Source organism: Muscardinus avellanarius (assembly GCF_963383645.1).
Source record: "Muscardinus avellanarius genome assembly, chromosome: 3".
NCBI classification, from domain to species: domain Eukaryota; kingdom Metazoa; phylum Chordata; class Mammalia; order Rodentia; family Gliridae; genus Muscardinus; species Muscardinus avellanarius.
In genome coordinates this window covers 124,815,270-124,836,430 of record NC_137788.1, presented here as the reverse complement: position 1 = coordinate 124,836,430, position 21,161 = coordinate 124,815,270, and the positions used below count along the sequence as shown (strand labels likewise).

Here is a 21,161-nt window from a genome sequence, read left to right as displayed (position 1 = left end):
ATTAGTGCGTTGTAATTGGGCATGGGCAGTTCCTGATAGTGAGCTTCCTAGTGATGCATTTATATACGCAATAGCACTCTCTGCAGGCCCAGGATTTTAATAGGCTTGCCTTGAGACCTGTTGCCCTGTGTGGAGAGCATTTAGTTGTAGAGCCCCATTGCAGAGGCGTGTTTGGGTGGGTGGGTGGGTGTGGCGCTGGAGGACCTGAAGCCGGGCCTGTCTGAAGGCTGAGTCACACACGCCCGTGGGAAAACCCTTCCAGATTCCATCTCCAGCTTCTTAGGGCGTGACTTTCCAGAACCTGGAAAACATTATGAATTGTCATATCGTGTGACCTTTATGATGTAATTATAGGTACCGGAACTATACAGTGGTGGATTCACTTCCAACACCAAGAACAAGATTCAGTGTGTTGCTCTAATGTGAGTTTTCCCCCCTTCCCAGGCCCAGTATGAAAACCCACCGCATATCTACGCCCTTGCGGATAGTATGTACAGAAACATGATCATCGACAGGGAGAACCAGTGCGTCATCATCAGGTGAGGAAGGCCTGGGTCAGGAGTGTGGAGCCCGGGCCAGCCTGTCCTGACGGAGCCCTGTGGGGAGCGTGGTTCTGCCACGCCTCCTCGTGGCGGAGGCTCTTGATGTGTCTCAGTAACGCGTGGCGCGGCCGCTTCCACGTCTAATCCAGATCATAAAGGCTTCTGGTTTCCAGGGGGCTTGCTTTTTATGCTGCTGCTGCTTAGGACCCAGTGCCAGCCAGATCTTTCTGATCATTACGGTGAAGTCGGCCCCAAAAATGTCTCTCTTGCACACGGCTGTGTTGTACTTCTCTCTAAATTGGAGATCCTCTGTGTCACAGTATAATAATTGTGTTTCCCTGTGCTGTCAGCTGGAATTCTTTCCTCTGGTCCTACTTTTTCTTTCTATAATAATTTACTAGTCGAGTTTGAACTGTTGTGCTATATTTGTCGTTTGCTTTGAAGTTTTGAGAGCATTACTAATAAATTCCAGTATTAGGTGTCTATTGCTATGGTTCACAATCCTTTTAACCTGAATTGTTTCTGAGCAGTGGTTGGGTTTAGGTGCTTTTATTATTTCTATTTATTTTTTTGCTTTGATACTGGGGATTGAACCCAATGGCATTCTGCATTCAAGTCACACCCCCCCACCACCACTCTTTTTATTTTGAGACAGAGTTTTGCTAAGTTGCTGAGACTGATTTTAAACATGTGATCCGCCCATCTCAGCCTCCCAAATACAGGGATTACAGACATATGCCAACATGCCCGGCCACACTTAGCTTCAAGTGCTTTAAATTAATTTCTATTACACATATTTAAACATAGACTCAGAAAATAGAAGTATCCAGATTTGTCTCCCCCAAAAACCCGAAGAAAAAAGAAAAGTATACAAAAGCACCTGAAGATAATTATTTTGTCCTACATATTTTTGTTCATATTTTTTAGTTTTTTTATTTGAAGTTTTTTTGAAAATATTCATCATAAATTTTTGCAAACATATAAAACTAAAAAGAGTAGTACTATATTTTCTTTCCTCAGTATCTGTCATCTATTTATATTGTTAGTTAGAAATATATGGCTAATCTTGTTTTATTTATTCATCCTCTCCTTCCCCTCTTGATTATTTATAACAAATTCTAGATAGTAAATTCCTTCATTTGACAATACTTAGTACATACCTTTTAAATATAACTTTTATCACACCTTAAAATGATTAATTTTAGGGATGAGGTATAGCTCAGTGGTAGAGAGCATGCCTAGTATGGGTAGGGCCTTAGGTTTGATCCAATACTGCCATCAAAGAAAAAGGAAAGTTTTTAAAATCATCTAATATTGTCAGTATTTCAATTCCATGAGTATCTTATACGTTCTTCTCTATAGCTGGTTTATTTTCATTTTGGATCCAAACAAGACCCACACATTGCCCCTGGTTGCTATGTCTCTTAAATCTGTCGTTAACTCTTCTCTGTTGTCTTCATTTTCTTGGCATTTATTTGTTAAAGAAAAGCACGATTTGCCCTCCGCATCTTTCTCCAGCCGGGCATTGGCTGTTTGTGTGCTGTAACGAAGCTTATGTATCCCCTGTTCCCAGGGATGCATGTTCCCGTAAGCCACTAGTAGATCTGAAAGCCTGATCAGATCCCAATTCAGTATTGGCAGAATTGTTCCTCAGGGCTGCTGTGGGCTTCTTTCCTCTGGTCCGTCTTCGTGTGACGTTCACATTGTCAGTTGGCCCATCCATCAGCAATTCTCTTTTCACCACCATTTCTTAACAAGTGGTTGAAAAATATATATGGTTCTTTTCTGTTCTTTTTTGTGGTGCTGGGATGGAACCCAGGGGCATTTGACCTCTGAGCTACACCCCTGCCCTATTTTTTATTCTTTATTTTGAAACCTGGTCTCACTAAGTTGCGGAGGAGGGCCTCACTAAGTAGCTGAGGCTGGCCATGAACCACGATCCTCCGGTCTCAGCCTCCCAAATCCTGGGATTACAAGCGTGCGCCACCACACCCGGCTCTATGGTTATTTTCTAATCCTGTTGTTTCTTCTGCATATGTTATTTTCTCACCTTCAAATGCACTTTTTATGTGGAAACTGATAAAATGTTTGGTTCATTTTCTTTCCTTACCACTTTTCAAAGTAATGAGCTGTTGCCTTAGCAACCTCCCAAGGTAATGTGTTTTTATTTTCAGTATCATTTCAAACTAGTGAATTTTAAATATTTCACCTGTTTAATTATATTACATTTATTTTTTTGGAGGCTCAAGTGATCCTATCTTTGATGGGAGAGAGCCCTATGTCTTGGCTTTTATGTCCTTTTGACATGTTACCGGTGGTCTCTGATAATTTTCTTGTTTAAGATGTTTCTGGTTTGTGTTCAAGCCATTTCTTGAAGAGGTCCTGGACCTGGACCTCTGGTTATTTTCAGAAGACACAGCCAGGGAATATGGATTTTTAAAGAGAATAATGAAGCATGAGTTCATGGTACCATTTCCAGTTTATTTTTTAAGAGTGCAGAGCTTTAGCCAGGCTTGGTGGCTCACACTTGTAATCCCAGTACTTGGATGTCTGAGACAGGAGGATCTCAGGTTTGCAGCCAGCCTCAGCAACTTAGTAAGGCGCTCCACAACTTAGTGACACCCTATTTTAAAATGAAGAATAAAAAGGGGCTGGAGATGCAGCTCTGAGGTAGAATCCTCATGGGTTCCACCCCCGGTACCACACACACACACACACACACACACACCACACAAAAGAATGTAGGATTTTTAAATTTCCTTGATTTCTATATTTGTATTCTATTTCTCTTAGTCTGAAGCTCTTGGTTCCTCAGGACATTTACACAGTTACTTGCATAATAACTATGTTTTTTATGTATGCATATCATAGGATAAATCAAATAAGTAATTTTGTTAATGCTTCAGGGAACAATACCAATATTATTAGTAGCAATATTGAATTTGTTTTAAAATTTCTTTTTTGCTCTTTTTGCTCTAATACCCAAGCCAGGCATGGTGACACATGCTTGTAATCCCAGTACTTGGGAGGCTAAGACAGGAGGATCACAAATTTGAAGACAGCCTCAGCAAGTAGTGAGACCCTCACCAACCTAGTGAGACCCTCTTTCCAAATAAAAATAAAATAGGACTGAAGTTGTGACTTGGCTTCATCCCCAGCACCAAACAAAAACACAAAATACTTATAGCCAGGTGTGGTGGTACATCCTTGTAATCCTAGTACTTGGGAAGCTGAGACAGGAAGATCTCAGGTTTAAAGCCAGCCTTGGCAATTTAGCAAGGCTCTCGGCAAACTAGTGAGACCCTGTTTCCAAATAAGAAATAAAGTTGGGCTGAGGATGTAGCTTGAGGTAGAATGCCTCTGGGTTCAATCCCCAGTGTAAAAACAAAACAAAAACACCAGTTCTTTTCTGTGTCGTGTACATATTAACCTACAGTTAGATTCCTTTATTTCATTTTTTATTTTAGTGGTTTAAATTTTTTTTGTGTGTGGTACTGGGGTTCCTGGAAGCCCTTCTATCTCTGGGCTACACTCCCAGACCTATTTTTACATTTTTATTTGGAAACTGGGTCTCCTAAGCCAGCGCGTGCGGCTGGCTTCGAACCTGCGCGATCCTCCTCTCTGCCTCCCAAGCGCAGGGATTACAAGCGTGCGCCACCACGCCCGGCCGTGGCTTAAAATTTTTAAATACTATGTGTTTTTTACATATGCATATCATACATTTTTTAAATTTAAGCTGGGCATAGTGGTGCACACTTGTAAATCCCATTACTTGGGAGACAAAGACAGGTTCAAAGCCAGCCTCAGTTACTTAGTGAGATCCTTCACAACTTAGTGAGATTCTATTTCCAAATAAGAAATAAAATCAGGCTGGGGGGTTAGCCCAGAGGTAGAATGCCTCTGGGTTCAATCCCCAGTGCCACAAAAAAAAATTATTTTTATTTTATAATTATGTAAAAACATTTACACAGCCCCCCAAATAAAAACTATATAACAAGAGTCCTAAAAAGTTTCAAGGTAAATATGGATCTCATGTATTCTAAGGCAAATGTAGACTGCGTGACATTTACCCCTAAATATTTCCACATACTTCTCTGAAAAATAAAGACATCTTATTCATTAGCCCCAGGACCATTGTCACAACTAAGAAAGTAATAGTAAGTCTTCAAAGTCATTTCAAAACTAAGAAATCCCAGTGGAGTGATGGAGGAGGATGGGGGAGAATTAGTGGAAGGACCGCTTCCTCCGATGTCTCACATACTGGAGCGGGGAGGGGCACAAGTGTGTGTATTCACATGTACTCTGGGCTACAGTGTGATGAGACCACAGTGCACCAATAGAAGTCTATAAAAGATAACAGTCTGGAGGTTAATCTCTAAGATTTACTTAAAAATACATTAAAGAACCCACAGTCTGTTCATGCTTCTCTTATTGTTGCAAACTTCTTCTTTCCTGTTGATTTATGCAAATCAAAGAAGGCTGGGTGCATTTTGTTATGAATCTAAAAGTTTATTTTTATCCAGTCACAGTTTCTTCATGACACCGACTTTCGGTGGTTGCTGAGGGTTCAGCACAGGGTCTCACACACGCTCAGGGTACCCGGCTACTGCACAACACCGCCAGCCCTCTGGGCATTGACTGTTTGAAAAGACCAAGCCAGTTTTCCTGCAAACACCTAGATTTGTCTAATCGCTTCCACATGGCCTCATTATATTTAGTCCTGCAACAGATTCTTCTATGAATTGGAAGATAGATCCAAATGCTAGATATTAAATGCAGGCTAAACTCTTTCAGAAAGAATGCCTAAGTAATAATTACTTTGCTTGAAAGCAAGTGCTTTTGTGTGAGTTAAGATCACTGGTCCCTAGAGAGGTCACTGGAAAAGTTGGACATGTTTTCTTTTAGACATGTTTTCTTTTTGCCCACCTTCTTGCTAAGTTGCTGAGGGCCTTGCTGAATTGTTGAGGCTAGCCTTGAGCCTGTGATCCTCCTGTCTCAGCCTTCCAAGTACTGGATTACAGGCGTATGACACCACTTCCTACTGGTAGTTTTTGTTTGCTTGTTTGTTTGTATGTTTTTTTAGTACTAGGGAATTGAACCCAGGGGCATTCTACCTCTAAGTTACACCTCCCAGCCCTATTTTCTTATGCTTTATTTTTTAAATAGGATCTCACTAAGTTGCAGAGGGCCTAAGTAGCTGAATCTAGCCACAAACCTGCGATCCTCCTGTCTCAGCCTCCCAAGTGCCAGGATCATAAGCATGCACTGACGTACCTGGCCATAGATTTTTCTTAACTGAATCTAACAAGTGAGTACAGGATGGCTTTGCTAGTAGAGCCCCTTGCCCTTTCTCCTGTCTTCCTAGTGTGTGCTGGGATGGGCAGGGAGGGAGTGGGCTTGCTGCTCAGGCTTCTGCAGCACACATCTCTCCCCTGCTCAGAACCCCTCCGCCTCCCACTGCAGGACACACATGCACTGAAGTAAGACAAGTGCAGAGACTTCAAGGATCTACCTGCTCTGTGGGGCTTCTGTGGAAATGACTGCTAATTTTAGTTGGGAGCTGGGAGAAGAGTGAGCTGCTTCAGTTCAATTACTGAGTTGGGCAGACCTTAGGGAAACAGCCCCCCCTGCAAGACTGCTCTCCTAACCAGGCATGGTAACACACAGCTGTAATCTAAGTACTTGGAAGTCTGAGACAGGAAGAATGCAAGTTCAAGGCCAGCCCAGCAATGTAGTGAGACTCTCAGTAGCCTAAAAAGACCCTGTTTCAAAATAAAAAGGGCTGGAGGTGCAGCTTGGAGGTAGAATGCCTCTTGGGTTCAATCCCACAGTAACACACACTCATACACACACATCCACATGCACATACACACACACACACACACACACGCACACATGGAAAACTGTCCTCCCTTCTAGCCAGCTGGGATCCCACTGCCCTCTTCTGTTGCCGGATAGTGTGTTGATGGGTTTGTTGAGATTAGAAGTGCTCTCACATGAATGACTCAGAGTCAGAATTATATTAGAGGTATAAGGCGGCTGGGAGAAGACAGAGATCTGCCCTCCTTTGACCAGTGTTTTTCTTTTATTGAGGGTTTTAACCAAAACATTGTAAAAATGGTCAAACATAGGAGCCAGCAAGGTAGTCACGGATGAATCAGGGAAGGAAAGCGTAAACAGTTCTGGGAAACGAGAAGGTCACCATAAGGGCCCACCTGCTTATCAATCCCATTTGGTCCTTGGAAATTTGCTTGAGTACAAACAAATTTCCACTTGGGTGCAAAGTTTGTGTCCCTCCAAGCGCCGGACCAAGGTGACTTCAGAGGTGATGACTAGGAAGCTTCCAACACCCTCCTATTCAGTAACTTCATTAGAACCACTCATGGAACACAGGAAGGCCTCATTGTTTTTTTGCACTGGGATCTAAACCCAAGAGCATTCTACCTCAGTGCTATATACCCAGCCCTTTTTACTTTTTATATGGAAACGGTCTCACAAATTGGTTGAGGCTGGCCTTGAACCTGAACTCCTCCTGTCATACCCTCTCAAATACTGGGATTTTGGCCATGCACCACCACGCCAGGCAGGAAAGCCCTAATCTATGATTACAGTTTGTTGTTGTTGTTGTTACTGGTGATTGAACCCAGGGGCATTCTCCCTCCAAACTACACCCTCAGCCTTAGTATTTTTATTTTGAAACAGAGTCTCACTAGTTTGTTGAGAGTGTCACTATTTGCTGAAGCTGACCTTGAACCTGTAATCTTCCTGTCTCAGCCTCCCAAGTAGTGGGATCACAGGTATGCACCACCATGCCTGATTCTGAACAGGCACATGGTACCAGAGAAGGCTGTTCAGAAGGATAGGTCTACTGGTAGGCAGACTATTGAGAAAATACAGAAATCTAGCGCTGTGGTGAGGTCCTCACCCGAGTTGAAAAGGCAAGGTGTGTGGCATGCCACAAGCCACGAAAGAATAAAGGAGTGAACCCACGATGTCGACTCTGGGCGGCGCAGATAAAGCACAAGCTAGAGGTGCTACAGTTCTTCAAAATCACAGCACCGGAAGGCTTGGTAGACCCCCATGCGTTCAGTAAACGAGCATTCCATATGCATTAGCTCACTAATCTTTTCTTCTCCAAAACTCAGAATTTGAATTTGTATATGAGAACCCCCATATGTGATATTTGGGGATGTAGGGGATAACTATGCAGATCTATTGGTAAAATAGGTGTGGCACAGTAAAAAGGGGAGAAGAACCAGTAAGCTTTTCTCAGGTTCTCTATCATCTCTACATCAGCGGCTAAGATTGGCAGTGTGTCCAAAGCACATGCTGGCTGACTATGGAGACAACTGGATCATGAAGAACGTTTATGTGGCAGTTTGATTCCTGCCATCAAAAGTGAATCCATATCACTTTTGTCCTGTGTCACCTCTCACCACCTTAGCACATTTAAGAACCATCACGTTCCCAAGCATGGTAGCACACGCCTGTAATCCTAGTACTTAGGAGGCTAAGATGGGACGATTGTAGGTTCAAAGCCAGCCTCAACAACTTAGTGAGACCCTGTTTCAAAATAAAAAATAAACAAATGGGTCTGAGAGCATGGCTGAGAGGTAGAGTGCCTCTGGGTTCAATGCCCAACACCAAAGGACAGCAATAACATCAACAAAACACAGGACATCATTGGAGCGTATCGCAGCAGGTGCCGTCATTGATTTTTCAAATGTCCCGCGGCATTTGTGTTCTGGAGAAAACCAGGACACCTCTGGCTTTCTGTTCTCTTTTTTCTTTTTCTTCTCTCTTTTTTCTTATGGTACTGGGAATTGAACCCAAGGGCATTCTACCTCAAAGCTACACCCCAACCCTATTTTTTATTTTGATTTTGAAACAGAGTCTCACTAAGTTGCAGAGGGCCTCACTAGGTAGCTGAGGCTGGCTGCAAACCAGCAATCCTCCTGTCTCAGCCTCCCAAGTACTGGGATTACAAGCATGCACCACCACACCTGGTTGGGCCTTCTTTTCTTAACCAGTATCTACCAGCAATGTGCAAAGCTTTTGTGCATTGTATCTTGCATACATATGGAATATTTTTATTTTTATTTTTATTGGTTTTTTTGTGGGTCTGGGGATGGAACCCAGGGGCATTCGACCTCCAAGCTACACCCCCTGCCCAATTTTTTTATTCTTTATTTTGAAACCAGGTCTCATTGAGTTGCAGAGGGCCTCACTAAGTAGCTGAGGCTGTCTGTGAACTGCGATCCTCCAGTCTCAGCCTCCCAAATGTAGGGATTACAAGTGTGTGCCACCACGCCCAGCAAGAATATTTTTAAACTAGTAAAGTCATGACAGATTTTGAAGATGCATCAGTAGGCTTTGCTGACTGAATAAATACAAGAATTTTGATAAAGAGCAAGGAGATGGTTGTCATTATTGTATCTAAGATTTCTGACCTGCCTACTTCAAGACGTGTGTGTGTGTGTGTGTGTGTGTGTGTGTGTGTGTGTGTGTGTGTGTATGTGGTGCTAGGGATGAAATCTAGGGTCCTTCTACTTCTGGGCTACACTCCCAGACCTATTTTATACTTTATTTGGAAACAGGGTCTCACTAAGTTGCTGAAAGCCTCACTAAGTAGCTGAGGCTGGCTTGGAACCTATGCGATCCTTCTGTCTCAGCCTTCCAAGTACTGGGATAATAAACATGCGCCAAGCCGGGTGTGGTGACAGACGCTTGTAATCCCAGCATTTGGGAGGCTGAGACTGGAGGATCGCGCTTCTCAGACAGCCTCAGCTACTTAGGCCCTCTGTAACTTAGACCCTGTTTCAAAATAAAGAATAAAAAATTGGGTAGGGGGTGTAGCTTGGAGGTCAAATGCCTCTGGGTTCCACCTCCAGACCTAAAAAAAAAAAAAAAAAAAAAAAAGTGTGCGCGCCACCACACCCGGCTCTCAGAAGACATTTTGGATTTAGAATCCCTAATATTTGTAGTATTAATGATTTTTTTAAAAAAAGAAAAAAAAAAAAAAACCAGAACCCCTCTGCTATTTAGTTTGTGCCTCTGCATGGTGCAGTGTCTCCTGGATCTCAGCTGCTTTCCTGCCTTTGATGCATTCCAGGAACCTGTTATTATTAGCATTGGCGCTCTTTTTAAGGCTCTTCTGAGTTCCTGTTAGTCCACCAGTTTCTTGTTTATCCCAGCAGCATTGGCCTTTGAGGTCCCTGTCTCTCTGGCCGGGCTTGGGTGGCCCTGTCAGCTCACCTCTACCTCTGTGGGCTTCATGAGAAGCAAGTTGTTAATAAGTTTCATTACCTCTGAGACTCAGTTTCTTGATCTGCAAAAAGGGGCGCTGGACATGGTAGACATGCCTGCAATCCCAGTACTTGGGAGGCAGAGACAGGAGGATCTCGGGTTTAAGGGCAGCTTCAGCAACTTAGCAAGACCCTAAGCAACTTAGTGAGGCCCTATTTCAAAATAAAAACAAAATAGGACTGGGGTGTAGCTCAGAGGTAGAGCACCCTGGATTTAATCCCTAGTCCCCCCCAAATGGAGACTAGTCATACTAAGAGGATAGTAATACTTTGTTTGCCAGGTCGTCAAGGAGATTAAAAATGATATAACTAAAAGACACACAGCAAATATAACCATCCCTTGATATCCTCAGGGAATTGGTTCCAAAGGTGGAAACCAAAAGACCTGGCAAAGCGGCATCATCCCCAGCCAGGCCTGCCCGGCTCTCTGGTTACACTCCTTCCAGTTTTCTCTGCCGCTCTGAGCCAGCAAGCGTTGGGTTAGCGAGGAAGTTATCTCTTCCCAGTTCACCGTCCTGAGGTGCGGCTGCAGGATCTGGGTCCTGTGAAGCGGGAACCAACGCCTCGCCAGGATGGGAGGAGGCCAAAGGTAAATGCATGCAAGGCGTTTTATCAGGTTGTCGAAGGGTGATTAGAACACCTGCTAGTAACATTAACAGCAACTCTAGAGGTAGTAAGGAGCTAAGCTGGGGTGAAATTTGGTCTTCAGACTAAACATTGGGTTCTTCAGTTGCCTCAGCCCGGGCCAGCATGAGCATTGCCATGGGGCCATTTTCCTGGCAGACTAGATGAGAATTTTGTCTGCCTGACAACGCTCATTAGCTGGGTGTTTGTCTGGGACTAGGAGGAAATGACAGCTCTTTGTCTTAGTCACACTTTTCCCAATGTGTTAAAAAAAAAAAAATCTGTATCATTTGCTCAGTGGTTTGGGCATGTCTGTGCGAGTCTGTATTTTGTGCACATGTATTTGAAGGTTTCTATTTCCGTGTGGTAGAGGACTCTTCAGCCCTGAAACCCACCAGATGGACAACAGGGGGTCATCGCCTGGGCCTGACTTGGGCCAGGAAGGGCGTCTGTGCAGAGACTGGTTGGGAAGCGCTGCCAGGCTCACCCTTTGATGTGGTTTCTCATCTTCAGAATTATCTCGTCTTGTGATCACAGAGAGTCAGGCTATTATTTGTTCCAACTGTGTGTGAGATAATAAGTTGTTTTGGACAGAAGCCTTGCTTAAAGGGCGTGTATCAGTCAAGACTGGAGTAGTTGGAAGAGTGATCATACTGTGCTATTCATGAAGTTACTTTGGGAAACATTGTTGATTTTAATTGACTCTCCAAGCCATAGGAGTGTGATTTTGTTTTTTGCTTTTTGTTGTTGTTTTGTTTGTTTGTTTTGTGGTACTGGGGTGGTGGGAATTGAACCCAGAGGCAGTTTACCTCTGAGCTATATGTCCAGCCCTTTTTATCTTTTATTCTGAAAGAGGGTCTTATTAAACTGATGGGGCTGACCTTGAATCTGCAATCCTCTTGTCTATCACTGCTGGCCAGGTTTTTTGGGGGAGGGGTACTAGGGATTGAACCCAGGGGTATTCTGCCTCTGAGCTACATCCTCAGTGCTTTTTATTTTTTGTTTTTTGTTTTGAAACGGGATCTTGCTAGGTTGCTGAGAGTCTTGCCTCGCAGTGAGGCTTTAGCTATTTTCTGTTTATTAAACAGTATCCGAGGCTGGGTAACTTAAACACCTTAAGCTGCTTTGGCTCAGGGCCCTGGAGCTTGGAGTCTGGGAGCGTGGCCGTGCTTTTGGCACTGGCATGTGCTTGGCTGCTGGTGATGCCCTTGTGCTGATTCAGCTCATAGTGAAAAATGTAGAAGGGAAGCCAGGCATGGTGGTGATGCTTGTAGGCTGAGACAGGAGGATCACAGTTTGAAGGCAGCCTCAGCAACTCACTAAGGTCCTCCGCAACTTAGCTGAAAGTTTGAAAATAGAGTTAGGGAGTTTAGGAGGGTGGTAAAACACCAACTGGGTTATGAGAGACCGCTGCTTTATTCGACCCCAACCCCAGTACCCTCCGGAGAGTCAGCTGGGTGTGGGGCGGGGTGGGATAGGCCACACGCCTGGAGAGTTGCGCATAGTCCTGATTGGCTGGCTGAGTCACGTGGTGGATTAGAGGCACTGATGTTTTATAGGCATGCCTATTTTCTCACGATATCTCCGCTTCTGGCTTCTGGGGTTCTGCCTCCTGTTCCCGCTGGGAGAACACGTGGGGCAAGGGAGGGACCTGACTTATCATTATTGAGACCCTGTTTCCAAATAAAAAATAAAATGGGGGTAGGGGTACGGCTCAGAGGTAGGATGCCCTAGAGCTCAATCCCCAGTACCACAAAAAGAAAAGAAAAAACAAAACGTGGAAGGGCCGATGAGAAGGGGAGGGCATGGGGGGCTTTAGGACAACTCAGCTCCGTGCGACAGAGCTCAGGAGGAGAGAAAAGCATTAGCGACCTGTCCTCCTGCTTCCGGGACCACCCCCGTTGTGCCCGTTGGGAAGGAAGGCTCTGGAGGAGCCACAGACCTGCCTCTCACCAGCTAGCTGGCCCTGGGAAAGTTGCTTGAGAATGGAAATACTAGCAGGTCCTACGTGGCGGGGGGGCTTCTGTTGTAGCAAATGACTGATGCGTGTAAAGCACTGATTGCAACCCTGGGCATACATTAGATGCTGAGTGGAAACACGTTACCAACTATTACATCTGCAGAGTTTAGTGTGTGTCTCAAAGCTCCTCTGAAGTGAATGTTACCTGTCACCTGGAATTTTTTTTGGGGGGGGCAGTAGAGGAGCTTGAACCCAGGGGGACTCTATCTCTGGCCTATACCCCCAGCCCTATTTATTATTATTATTATTATTATTATTATTATTATTATTATTATTATTTTGGTGGGGTTCCTGGAAGCCCTTCTACCTCCAGGCTACATTCCCAGACCTATTTTATATTTTTATTTGCAAACAGGGTCTCTTAAGCCAGCACGGCTGGCTTCGAACCTGCGCGATCCTCCTGTCTCTGCCTCCCAAGCACGGGGATCACAAGTGTGCGCCACCACGCCAGGCCCTTTTTATTATTTTGAAGCAAGTTTTTTTGTAATTTGCCACGGATGACCTCTTATATTCATCTCCCCAGTCATCAGGATTATAGTGGGCATCATCATGCCCAGCTGCCTGGTTTATTTTTCAATCACAGCTGTGTGTTTCTTTTTCTTTTTTTTTTTTTTCAGGGAGGTGATGGTGGGGATTGAACCCAGGGGCATTCTGCCTTGAACTCCACCCCCAGCCCAATTTTTTTTTTCTTTATTTTGAAGCAGGGTCTCACTAAGTTGCAAAGGGGCTCACTAAGTAGCTAAGGCTGGCCACGAACCCAGATCTTCCTGTCTCCGCCTCCCAAGTACTGAGATTACAAGCGTGCGCCACCACACCCGGCTGTTACAACTCTAGAACAGGAAAAATTTGGTTTTTTGTTTTTAAAAAATTATTTCTAAACTGGGCACCGTGGTGCACACCTGTAACCCAGTACTTGGGAGACTGAAGGATCATAGATTTGAGGATAGCCTCAGCAATTTAGTGAGACCCTTAGCAAATAACAAGACCCTGTTTCAAAATAAAACATAAAAAGGGAATGGGTGTGTAGCTCAGATGGAATGTCCCTGGATTCAACCCCTAACCAAAACAAACAAAACTGATTCCTGTAGATACATATTTTAGTTTTGGGTTATATCTTTTAAAATAAGAATCAAGTTCAACACTATCGAATCAGGGTCTAAGAGAATAGGTCCTTGGGGAATTTTCACACTCTTGTCCCTCCTCTACCTTGAGGCGCAGCTACTGGACCCCTTGGCGCCCCCGGTGCTTGTCCATTCTCCTGCTTCTCCCCAGCCTCCCTGACGTGTGTGTGTATGTTTGTGTGTGTGTACCATAGTGGAGATTGAGCCTCGGGGCATTCTAACTCTGTGCTACATCCCCAGCCCTTTTTACTTTTAATTTGGAGACTAGGTCTCATTAAGTTGCTGAGAGTACCACTTACTGGAGCTGCCATCCTGTCTCAACATCCAAAGTACCGTTGTTACGGCGTACACCACCGAGCCCGGTGTGACCTTACCATCTTATTCTGTTTTCTGTTTTCTGCCCTTTGCAATTCCAAAGAGTTTAGGCATTAAGTTTTGAAAGGAGCCCTCAGCTTGGTCTACCTGGTGCTTCCTTGAGACCACACTTGGGTCCTGCCTGGACAGGAATGCCCGAGGAGCCCGGCTGTGCTTCTGCTCACCTGATTCTATAGGTGTCTGCCATCATTTTTTTTAATGATCTGTTAGAATTTTCTGAGATTGTGAGAGCATCCTGCTTCTCATCATAGCTGTACCCAGGCTCACCATTGCTGCCACCTGCCGAGCCAGCCTCGGGCACAGGGCCGCCCAGGGGCAGTGGGCTCTTTACATCATCCTGTCCATCCATGTTTATTTGTTGGTATTCTTCTGTGAGGAAGACCTCTCCCTTTCTCCCTATTTCTTTCTTTATTCATTCATTCCTTTATTGTTTATTTATTTACTTTTTTGTGGTACTGGGGATGGAAACCAGGGGCATTCTACCTCCAAGATACCCCCCAGCCCAATTTTATTTTATTTATTTATTTATTATTTATTTATTTTTTTTGGTGGTACTGGGGTTCCTGGAAACCCTTCTACCTCTGGGCTACACTCCCAGACCTATTTTATACTTTCTTTATTTGGAAACAGGGTCTCTTAAGCCAGCGTGGCTGGCTTCGAACCTGCGCAATCCTCCTGTCTCCGCCTCCCAAGCGCGGGGATTACAAGCGTGCACCACCACACCCGGCTTTTTTTTTTTTTTTTTTTTTTTTTTTTTTTTTTTTTTGAAACAGGGTCTCAGTAAGTTGCTGAGAATCTTGTCTTGCTAAATTGCTTAGGCTGTCCTCGAACCTGTGAGCGTTCTTTCTCAGCCTCCCAAGTATTGGGATTGCAGGTGTGCACCATGCCTGGCTTCACCTTCTTTATTCATTCTTTCATTTTAATGGCAGTGTGGACTTGTATTTTCTAGTTTTATTTAAAGGCTCATAATGCATTATTATTATTTATTTTGATTTGGCTGGTGGGAACACCTTCGAATGGTTCTTACATGCTGGACATTCCACATCAGCCACTGAGCATTTCCTTAGTTTGGGGCACAGGTTTATACTCCAGGCCCAGCTTTGGCATAGGCTATTTCTCCAAGAATCCCTAGTTTGTTTTTTTGTTATTGGTTTGGTTTGGTTTGGTGCAGGGGATTGAATCCAGAAGCATTCTACCTCTGAGCTATATTCCCGGCCCTATTTTAGTTTTTATTTTGACACAAGGCCTCATTAAGTTTCTGAAGCTGGCCATGAACCTGCAGTCCTCCTGCCTCAGCCTCCCAAGTACTGTGATTACAGACATGTGCCACCACTCCTGGCTTATTTAAATATTTTACTAGAGTCAGGCAAGGTAGCACACGCTTGTAATCCCCGCACTTGGAGGCTGAGACAGGAAGGTCACACAGGTTTGAAGCCAGCCTCAGCTACTTAGTGAGGCTCTCAGCAACTTAGTGAGACTCTGTTTCCAAATAAAATAGAAAATAGGTCTGGGAGTATAGCCTGGAGGTAGAAGGCCCCTGGCTTCCATCCTCAGTACCACACAAAAAAAAAGATAAATAAATAAATATTCTAATAGACTGAATAGATTTAACCTTCTGATTCAGATGAACAATTATAGCCCTTGAACTCAATTATTAATATACCATTTTATATTGCGGCAATTTCCTAATTTCAGAGATGGTTGTGTTTTGTCCATTTAAGTCACACGAAGGCAGTTCGTGGGAAGAAGCTGCCTGCACACATGTCAAAGCCACCCTCTAACTGTTGTGATGTGCAAAGACAATAGCTTGGCAGTATGCTGTATAATAAGATACCTTATGTTGTTTTAACTTGAGTTTCAGTTCAGGGAAAGAAACTTTATTTTCCCATTTTTTTAATGGGCTAGCATAGTATGGTTGTATATACTATCAACTTTGAATTTTTAAGAAATCTATTATTGTATCAATATTTTGAGCAAATTAGTGGCTGGGGTCAATAAAACTTAAAACTTATTAAACTCATAAATTGAAATCAAGAAATGAAAATCCAACAGATCAATGTGCCATCAGAACTAATTGTTTTAAATCTGAAACAGATTACAGTTACTGAGAATGTAAATGTTCAATCTTGGGACCTGACATGCTTATTTTAATATATGAGAAGAGTTACTTTCTGTTATAATTCTTTTTTTATCTTGCAACAAAAAAAGATACGATATTTTATGTTTGATCATACTATTAAGCAAAGACATAGTAGGGGAATAATTAGACTTTTCATAATTCTACTAGGAATTGCTGGAGTTTTTTCCACTGGTTCTAAGGAATTCTAAATATGAAAATGTAAGTTTACAGAAAATATGTTTACTCATGGTTATATACACGAAGTTGAATAATCTACCGGAATTGATGCATATTGATTACATTATAATGTGGTCCTTTTTTCTGGAAAAGCTGTATTGAAGAAGCTAAAATATGTGGGCAACTGCTTGTCTCCAAAACAAAATATTAAAACATTAAAGGAAATCACATCAAAAGAAAGAAGAATCATCATTCCAACCTCTTTAAAGTCAGGAATATTTTCCTTGTTCCATTTCAGTTACTTTTGCTACCTTATTTTACATTAGATATGAACATCTTACAGCTACATTGTCTCCTACTCATATTGCCACCTATCCTTAGCTGGTTGTCTTATGTTGCTTCATAGTCCTGGTAATAATCTTACATGTCTGGGTAATGTTACACTGGATGGTTATACCATTATGCTCTGGGGTTTCCCAGTATTCTTGAAATACTTACATTGCTAAACTTATAAAATTGAGTTTCAGCCGGGCGTGGTGGCGCACGCTTGTAATCCCAGCATTCGGGAGGCTGAAACCTGGAGGATCGCGGTTCGCAGACAGCCTCAGCTACTCAGTGAGGCCCTCTGCAACTCAGTGAGACCCAGTTTCAAAATAAAGAATAAAAAATAGGGCAGGGGGTGTAGCTCGGAGGTCGAATGCCTCTGGGTTCCATCCCCAGACCCGCAAAAAAAAAAAAAAAATTGAGTTTCATTGTTGGCAAAACTTGAGAGAGCTTCAAATGAGGGACAGTGCATTTGTTGCCTTTGGACCTAGTAGGTAAGTCACCTGAATATGTTGGCCATTTAGAAAGGTGAATGGAGTTGAATCGGCCGAGCCTACCTGTTGCCACCTTCCCCCAGAGCGCTGTGGCACCTCACCCCAGACTCGCTGGGCATCTGCTCGCCACTGCAGCCTAGAAAGCTTCAGTTTGCACCAGGAAGCCCGGAGCTCAGCACGGGCAGGAGTCACATGGATAAACTCATACCTTCAGAGGTCTGAGCCCTCAACAAAGGGTGGTCCCCTCCCATCTCCCCATGAGCTCTCTTATTAAACTTACCACGTGTTATGTTAGGTCAAGGAAATCCAGTGAAGTTCTGAGTTTTGAATGTGGCTACTTGACCTTTGTTTTGTTTTGAGATGTCAGGTTATTTCAGTATGCCTCCTGCCGAGGGCGAGGAGTGCCTTGCTTGATTGTACCCTCAGCACATGCCTGCTCTTAGGTGCCTCAGCAGGTGCCAGCACTTAAGGCTGCATGTTCATGGGAGAGCGGTTGCTCTGCACCCCCACGCTGTGGCCTAAGAGCAAATACGTTGTCTTAGGAAGCAGTAGCAGGCTGGTTTTTCACGGTAAGTCCTCCATCCGTTTGTATGAGGATGCCTCTACTTCATTCTGTCTTGGCAACCGTGGCTTGAACTGAGGTCATCATAGCTTGGGGGATTTTGAAAGGCAGGTTATTAACAAAGGCGGTTGGGCTCCCCAGCGGAAGGTAGTCCTTGTTCCTCAGGATGTGATTAATATTGCCTCATCACTTAATTTTAGAATTTGAAAATAAGGAAGCTTGCAATCTGAGGCACAGAATTTGAAACCTCAGTTTTTTAGTTACAGAAATAATATATCGGTAGAAAAAGTTTGGAAAATAATGAACTGAAACAAGTCTCCCATGGTCTCCTTACTTTGACCAAAATCTCTGCTTATATATTGTAATAGTTTTATTTTATTTATTTGTTTGTTTGTTTGTTTATTTATTTATTTAGTGATACTAGGGGTAGAACCTAGGGGCTTTCTACCTCCAGGCTATACTTCCAGACCTATTTTATACTTTATTTGGAAACAGGGTCTCACTAAGTTGTTGAGAGCCTCACTAAGTAGCTGAGGCTGGCTTCGAACCTCTGTGACCCTCCTGTCTCAGCCTCCCAAGCGCTGGGATTATAAGCGTGCGCCACCATGCCCTGCTTGTAATAGTTTTAGTATTTTTAGTTTATGTAACTTTTTTTCTTTTCTTTTTCTTCTTTCTCTTCTTTTCCTTCCTTCCTTTCTCATGGTAGGATATTGAGCCCAGGGCCTGGCTTATGCTAGGCAAGCATTCTGTCACTGAGCTACACCCCCAGCCCTTAAAAAATATGTATTTATAACTGAGCATGGTGGCACATGCCAGTTACCCCAGTTCAAGGCCATTCTCAACAACTTAGCAAGACCCTTAGCAACTTAGACCTTATTTCAAAACAAAAATAAAATAGGGCTGGTGGCATAACTCAGAGGTACAATGCCTATAGGCTGGATCTCTAGTTAAAAAAAAAAAACACAGTCTTTATAACTATGTTTTGTTTATAATTTGAACTGAATATTTCATTTAACGTTACATCATATTTTCCCCACCCATGTTTACAATCTAGATAATCAGTTGTAATTTGTGACTGTGCAGTTTGACCCTGTGCACCCTAGTGAGTAGCAGGACCCTGGTCCACGCCCGCACCTGCTGCTCACACGGGTCCTTGAAGTAACCATCTGGCCGTGACCTCTACCCATTTTGCAGCCTTTGCTGTGCTCTTTTGTTTGTTTGTTTTCTGAATGTCTTCCTGCCTGTTTTCTTTTTCTTTTTGTTTGTTTGGGGGATGGTAAGGAGCTGGCTGCGATCTCCTCCTGGGTGACGCTTTTGTCTTTCTTTCCCTAGTGGCGAGAGCGGTGCCGGAAAGACAGTGGCTGCCAAGTACATCATGGGCTACGTCTCCAGGGTGTCTGGAGGAGGCCCCAAAGTCCAGGTGAGTTGGTGGTGACCATGTTGAGACTTTATGCCACTTAAAATGTGACAGGTTCCATTTTCTATTTAAAAAATGATTTTTTCTGCCAGGTGTGGTGGCACATGCTTGTAGTCCCAGTACTTGGGAGGCTGAGACACTAGGATCATGCAGGTTCAGAGCCAGCCTCAGCTACTTAGGCCCTCTGCAACTCGGAGACCCTGTTTCAAAATAAAGAATAAAAAATAGGGCTGGGGTGTAGCACAGAGGTAGAATGCTCCTGGGTTCCATCCCCAGTACCACACACACACAAAAAAATTAAAGAAATAAAAAGAAATGTAAATTACTCATCAACCATGAAAATGTGCTCATTGTGATAATAATAGAACTATAAATTAAAATCACAAAAATACATGATGTGTATTAATCTGTCAGACTAACAAAACACCATACTATTTATTTATTTATTTATTCATTTTTAATGGTACTGGGGATCGAATCCAAGGACATTCTACTCTAAACCACACCCCAGCCTTATTTTATTTTTTATTTTAAACAGGGTCTCAGTAAGTTATTGAGGCTGGCCCCAAACCAGTGATTCTCCTGTCTCAGCCTCCCAAGTGCTGGGATTAAAGGCGTGTGCCACCACGCCATGTTTACAGGAAGTAAGAGGAAACAGATGGAAATAATTTTTTAAATATATTTTATGTAACCCAGTTGTGTCAGTCAGCTTTTCATTGCTCAGACAAAATACCTGAGAAAAACAGCGTAAAGGAGGAGGACTTATTTCAGCTCACGGAGGTCTTGGTCCATGGCTGGCCATCCTTTGCTGTGGGCCTGAGCTGAGGAAGAACATCATGGTAGAAGGCGTGGTGAAGGAAAGCTGCTCAGCTCATGGCTGCCAGGAAGCAGGGACAGGATTCCAGTAGGTCCCTCCACCTGCAGTTTCCATCACTTCCCAATAGTCCATTCAAATTATGAGTGTACCAAGCTGGGCGTGGTGGTGCACGCTTGTAATCCCAGCATTTGGGAGGCTGAGACAGAAGGATTGCAGTTTGCAGACAGCCTCAGCTACTTAGTGAGGCCCTTTACAACTTAGTGAGGCCCTGTTTCAAAATAAAGAATAAAAAAATAGGGCTGGGGGTGTAGCTTGGAGGTAGAATGCTCCTGGGTTCCATCCCCAGTACCGCAAAAGAAAAATAAAATTATGAGTGTATCAGTGCGATGATGCACTGACGAGATCCAACGCCCCCCCCCCAACAGCACCCCTGCACCCAACAGACCAAGCCTCAACACATGAGCCTTGGGGGACATTCTAGAGCTGCCCATAATACCAGTATACCCAAAATATTATCATTTTAGCATCTAATCAATATAAATATTAGGAGCTATTTTACATACTTATTTTAAGTCTTTAAAATCCAGTGTGTATTCTGCACTCACAGCCATTTCAGTGGGGACTGGCCCTGTCCCTCTTTAGCACATGAGACTTGTGGCCCCACACTGGGCTGAGAGTGCCACCCTGGATTCTAGGAGGGAGTGATTCAGTCCATGTGCGTGTCTCCATTTGTGTGATTGGTCCATCCTTAGGGGCTGCTCTTTTGCCTTAATTTTTTTTTCTTTTTCCTGATAAACTCTCCAGATGCTTCAGAATCCTGTTGGACAGGTGGACACAATGGTGCATGCTTGTATTCCCAGTACTTGGGAAGCTAAGATAAGAGGATCACAGGTTAAAGTCCAGCCTCTGTAACTTAGCAAGCCTAGTTTCAAAATAAAAAACAAAGAGCTTGGGGTTAGCCGGGCATGGTGGCAATGCTTGTAATCCTAGTACTTGGGAGGCTAAGACAGGAACATCATAGGTTTTTGGCCAGCCTCAGCTACTTAGTGAGGCCCTCTGCAATTTAGTGAGACCCTGTTTCAAAATAAAGAATAAAAAACATAGGGCTGGGATGTAGCCCAGAGGTAGAATGCCCCTAGGTTCAGAAATCCCCAGTACCACCAAAAAAGGGGTTGGGGATGTAGTTCAGAGATAGAATGCTCATGGGTTCAATTCCAATAACACACATGCACGCAAACACACACATGGAAAATTCTGTTGGACA

At 43.6% G+C, this 21,161-nt stretch overlaps 1 protein-coding gene across 1 annotated transcript in view; it reads left to right on the top strand.

The window, feature by feature from the left end:
- The window catches only part of MYO1E (myosin IE), a gene marked incomplete at both ends in the record, with an annotated part of 137,877 nt that overhangs the window by 15,543 nt on the left and 101,173 nt on the right, over positions 1 to 21,161 (top strand). Inside the window, 2 exons of the mRNA XM_080693009.1 lie at positions 445 to 539; positions 18,996 to 19,083. Of these exons, the coding sequence (XP_080549135.1) occupies positions 445 to 539; positions 18,996 to 19,083 (183 nt within the window). The remainder of the gene's footprint in view (positions 1 to 444; positions 540 to 18,995; positions 19,084 to 21,161) is intronic.